At 45.1% G+C, this 4,463-nt stretch overlaps 1 protein-coding gene across 1 annotated transcript; it reads right to left on the bottom strand.

The window, feature by feature from the left end:
* Positions 1-1,385: 1,385 nt before the first annotated feature.
* Positions 1,386-4,146, bottom strand: LOC146193493 (uncharacterized). Its single transcript, XM_084600101.1, has 2 exons — positions 3,821-4,146; positions 1,386-3,270 (listed from the first exon to the last, which is right to left on the bottom strand). Exons 1-2 carry the CDS (start codon positions 4,144-4,146, stop codon positions 2,682-2,684), a joined length of 915 nt encoding a protein of 304 aa, XP_084456227.1. The 3' UTR covers positions 1,386-2,681.
* Between the last annotated feature and the right edge of the window lie 317 nt (positions 4,147-4,463).

Raw genomic sequence — 4,463 nt, 5'->3', positions numbered from 1 at the left:
TATTATTATTATTATTATTATTACTATTATTCAAGAATTGGGTGAGATTGGTTAAGCGAGGATTCACATGCTGAACCCAATATACGCACTATTACAGCTTGATGTTGCTTTTTTAAGTTCACTTCAGCATGTTCCGCTATATGTAGCTCCTCATGCAATGGGTATCTTATACCCGTGCCACACGGCAAATTTAATGTCATTTCCATCGAATGACATTCGTTCAAAATGACATTTGTTTGCTGCCACACGGGAAAATGTAATGACATTCGATGAAAACGACATTAGGCACCGAATAAGTTTGGGGAACGCATTCGCTCGCGATCGTCCGAGGGAATGTGTTATCTCGAAACCAGAGACTCAGTAAAATTAATCCCGAAAATAAAATAAGTAACAAGATAATGACATTTTTCACATGCAATTTTATAAGCATCTATTTATTTATATAAAACATAGCAAACAGCGCAGTAAAAAAAAAAAATACCACTCTCGCTATCAGCAGATCAGATGACGGGCGGCCATGTTTGTTTATATGCTGGATGCTAGCACACGTACACGAGTGGTTACGGCGTTACGGTTACGGCAGTGTGCCAGTGCCATTTCTTGTATTGAAAGCAGCAGGATTTTCTCAGTTCTACAAGCAATGGCTGAGGAAGTAGCCAGATATCGAGCGCAGTGGACCGAGGCAGAAACTTTTGTCCTGATCAGAGTGTGGCAGGACCACCTGTGCGACCTGCGCCGTACAAAGCGAAACGCTAAAGTTTACTCGGCAATTGAAGAAGCCCTTCGGGCGGAAGGCATTGAGAAGAGGATAAAGGCTATAAAAAGCAAAATAGAGAATCTCGGGAACAAGTACAGGTAAGATTTTTTTTTTCTCCAACCAGCTATCCTAATCCGCTTTACAGGAATAGCCGTGCATAGGCCTCGAGCTTTCTTTCGCAGGCAGCTAGTCAGTGTGTATGTGTGATGAACCAGCTGCATATTTGTCGCAGTCTTTTTTTTTTCTTACCATAACCAATAACATCTGCGTTGCACCAATTAGTTTCTCCGTTTGCAGCAACCGAGTAGGAATGCAATGTGTTAAGCTTCCGCGCTTTCGTACTGCGCATTTAAATTGCTTGTTACGGATTCGTGTGCTATAATCGTGCGGGTTCTGTTCTGAGGATGCGCACCTTATTCCGATTCAAGATTATATTCTTTAGCGCAGTCGTGACATTGCTATTATTGCCGACACGCGATGCATAGTGCGTCGGCAGTGCAGAAAATATTTTACTACGCGACCGAGCAGTACCGTGCATGCCCGCATTAGTACAAAACACCACAATGTTATTTCTTGCAGAGAGCTCAGCAAGAAAAACACAGGGCAAGGTGCCATTGTGTGGAAATTTTATTGGGATCTGCACAAGTTCTTGGGCACATTGCCAGCCAATGACTCAAGCCTGGCTCAAGAGACAGGCTGTCACCTGGAGTCCACAGCGGAAGAAGTAAGAAAAATTATACTGCATTTGCAAAGGCTCTGAAATGTGTTTATGAATGCATGCTGTTGAAATGGTACTGCAGTGGCATGTCAGTATTTGTGTTGTCCACAAAGAAAGCCAGTGGTTACATTTTTCCCTGCTAACCTTCACTTGGAAATTGCTGTATAGGTAATTTGATAGTGTTTATGATGTATCATAATGCAGTTATGTATAATGTTTCACACAATAAGTTACGCGGTTTACTACATGTATATGCTGTCTAGTCGACGTGGTATTTCCTGTATTGTTGCACATGCATGGTATCGTTTCCAACATATATTATTCTTCCAGCTGTTCCGCAACATGGTTGATGGAGAGGACACTGACCAGTACAACTTGGAGTCCAGCCAGTCGCCAGCAGCGTGCAGGGAACCTGCACATTTAGACCAATGTGCTGCAAATTCTTCGGAGCCACTTGCCGAAAGCACTTCACAGAGGCAGTCACCATGTGGCAGTCTGCAGCCTCCTACCACTAGGCGTGGAAGGCAGCAGAAGGAAAACTCCTTCAGTCAGCTGATTGAAGAGCAACGCAGGCTGCGTATATCGTTCGAAAATTCTAAAGATAAAGAGTTTTCGTTCAGAGAACGTGAACTAAAGTTGCAGGAGGCAGCTGCTGAGAGAGAGATCAAAGCTGCTGAGAGGGAAGACAGGCTAATTGATGTGCTCTCTGAGCTGTGCAAAAAATAAACTGGTGCAATATCCCCAGCTAAATTTCTTGTTTTTATGTTGTGAAGTCTCACATTGTCCAGGGTTTCTTTAACCACAGATAGCTATAAACATTATGTATGCCGGCCCATATAAACTACATGCTGTCGACACACTCATTTCCAGTGCAGTGGAAATTGTGCAGGCAAAAACTGGACTTGTTTGCTATGGTATATATATCTGTCAGGTAAATGCTGCAACACACGCTATAGCGGAACCAACATTGAGGGGTGAGAGGCAGTTCTGTCCAGCTCGAACCATGAGGATCAATGCGCACTCGTCGACAGTCTGGAGAACAGCTTCCGCCAACAGGGCCCTCGACAGAGGGCATGGCCACCCATTCTTCTCTCCAAACACCTCATTCCTAAAAAATGATTTCAGCAACAACAATGCTAATTACATGCTACAGCCTTGTTATAGGTCACACACACACGTTTGATCACAGTCCAGCTAGAGCGACCTTCACTGAGGAAGTTGGTTCTTCTTGTTCTTGAAGTACGAGGCAAGGGCTGCCCTCACTTCACGGCCCTGGCCGTTGGCTACATCTGTGCGATGTACTGGCTGTGCGTACAGCCCGTCGAAGTCATGCGCCTCTTGCACCAACTGCTGTTCAATAGGGTCGTTGAGTGCCTCGCAAATGTTGTGCAGGACACATGCAGCTCTGAGTGCCTGCTTTGCTGTTGGGAGCTTGCACTCCATGCGCTTCATTGTGTATCTGAACCGCGCTTTCAGCGGACCGAAGGCATTCTCGACAATTCGTCGAGTTTTGGATAAATTATAATTAAATGCTGCCTCATGTGGTCCCGATGCATTTGCAAATGGCTTCAGCAGGTTTGCTGACAGAGGAAATGCTTGATCACAAAGTACTAGGGGGGGCACTGTTACCCCCTCAATCACTGACACAGGTGACTGGAAGCAGTCACTCTCAATGTACTTGCACAACTTCGAACGGCCGTACACAAATGCGTCGTGGCATCTTCTGGGGCTTCCAATGTTGATATACCGGAAGCAGTATCTGTGATCTACGAGGGCCAAAAGTATGATGCTATGCCTGCAAAAAACATGAGAAAAAAAAGTCAATGTGGGTGACCCTTTATTATGAAGTACAATTTCATCTGAAATAAGAAGAAAAAAAGGCCATTATTTCTAGCTTCAAATTTGCATTCAATACAAGTTATCTAGAATGATATCCAAAATTTTGCTTTCAACAGGATTCTGCCATTGCTATTGGAGCACTCCACACAAGACACGTCTGCGTGTGTTCACAGCATCAGCATTGACTTAGCATCTTGGTGATTATAAATCCTAGAAGGTTGTCGTTAGCATGGGTACCGCTTGACACAATGATGCCCATAATACATCTTTTTGAGTACCCTTTTCAGATATATAAAGCCTAATGTTCGAGCTAGACGTTAAATTTAGTACCGGCATAAGTAGCAAATACGGTTGAACAGTTCCTTGACTGAAAACATGTTTGAATAAGCCCAAGGCATCCACTAATTTTCATGCGGTGTCTCCAATACGTAAAAAAGATAACTGTGAAGAAGGCGCCAGAATATGTATGCCGTTTCCTGTTTAGTCAAATAATTTCTAACACTTACCACCCTTTATAATTATAGTAGTCAGAAGCATGCTCCAGCGGCGGCGAAATGGGGATATGGCAGCCATCCAAGGCACCAATAGCCTGCGGGAAGCCGCTCACCGCGTAGAATTCGCGGATGTGTTCCGACATTTCTTCTCGGCTCACCATGCGAAGCCATCGCGCCTCCAGCATTTCGATGACAGCAGCAAAAAATTGTTTGCTGATCAGGTTCACAGTTGAGCGTCCCAGGCCGAAAAGATGGGCAATCGTTTGGTCTTCGGCGCTTGACCGCAGCCTGTAGAGTCCAATGGCTACAAGTTTTTCCACCGAGGTGGACTCTCGCATGTTAGTGGTCTCACGCTCAAGAACATGCCTCAAAGCATCAACAATGTAACGAAACGTAACCCGCGTGACGCGTAGCGACTGTCGGAAATGTGATTCACCTAGGTTGGGCAAAGTGTCCTCGAACCATCTTTCGTTGCGCTGGAACACCCAGCGCTCCCGTTGAGCAGTTGGCAGACTTGCAGCCATGAAGGCACTTATTGCGAACGAGTTAGCTAAAAGTTGCTCCCCCAAGCCCCTGGTGACAGCAGCTTGTGTGCGTATTAACGACCTTAACTGCTCTCGCTTGCTTTCATACTGCACATGACAGCTTCGGCGCT

Source organism: Amblyomma maculatum, chromosome 4 (genome assembly GCF_055883805.1).
Source record: "Amblyomma maculatum isolate TAMU_Amacu chromosome 4, ASM5588380v1, whole genome shotgun sequence".
Taxonomy (NCBI): Eukaryota; Metazoa; Arthropoda; class Arachnida; order Ixodida; family Ixodidae; genus Amblyomma; species Amblyomma maculatum.
Note: the sequence above shows the minus strand (reverse complement) of the source record. Positions and strands in the feature narration are given on the sequence as shown.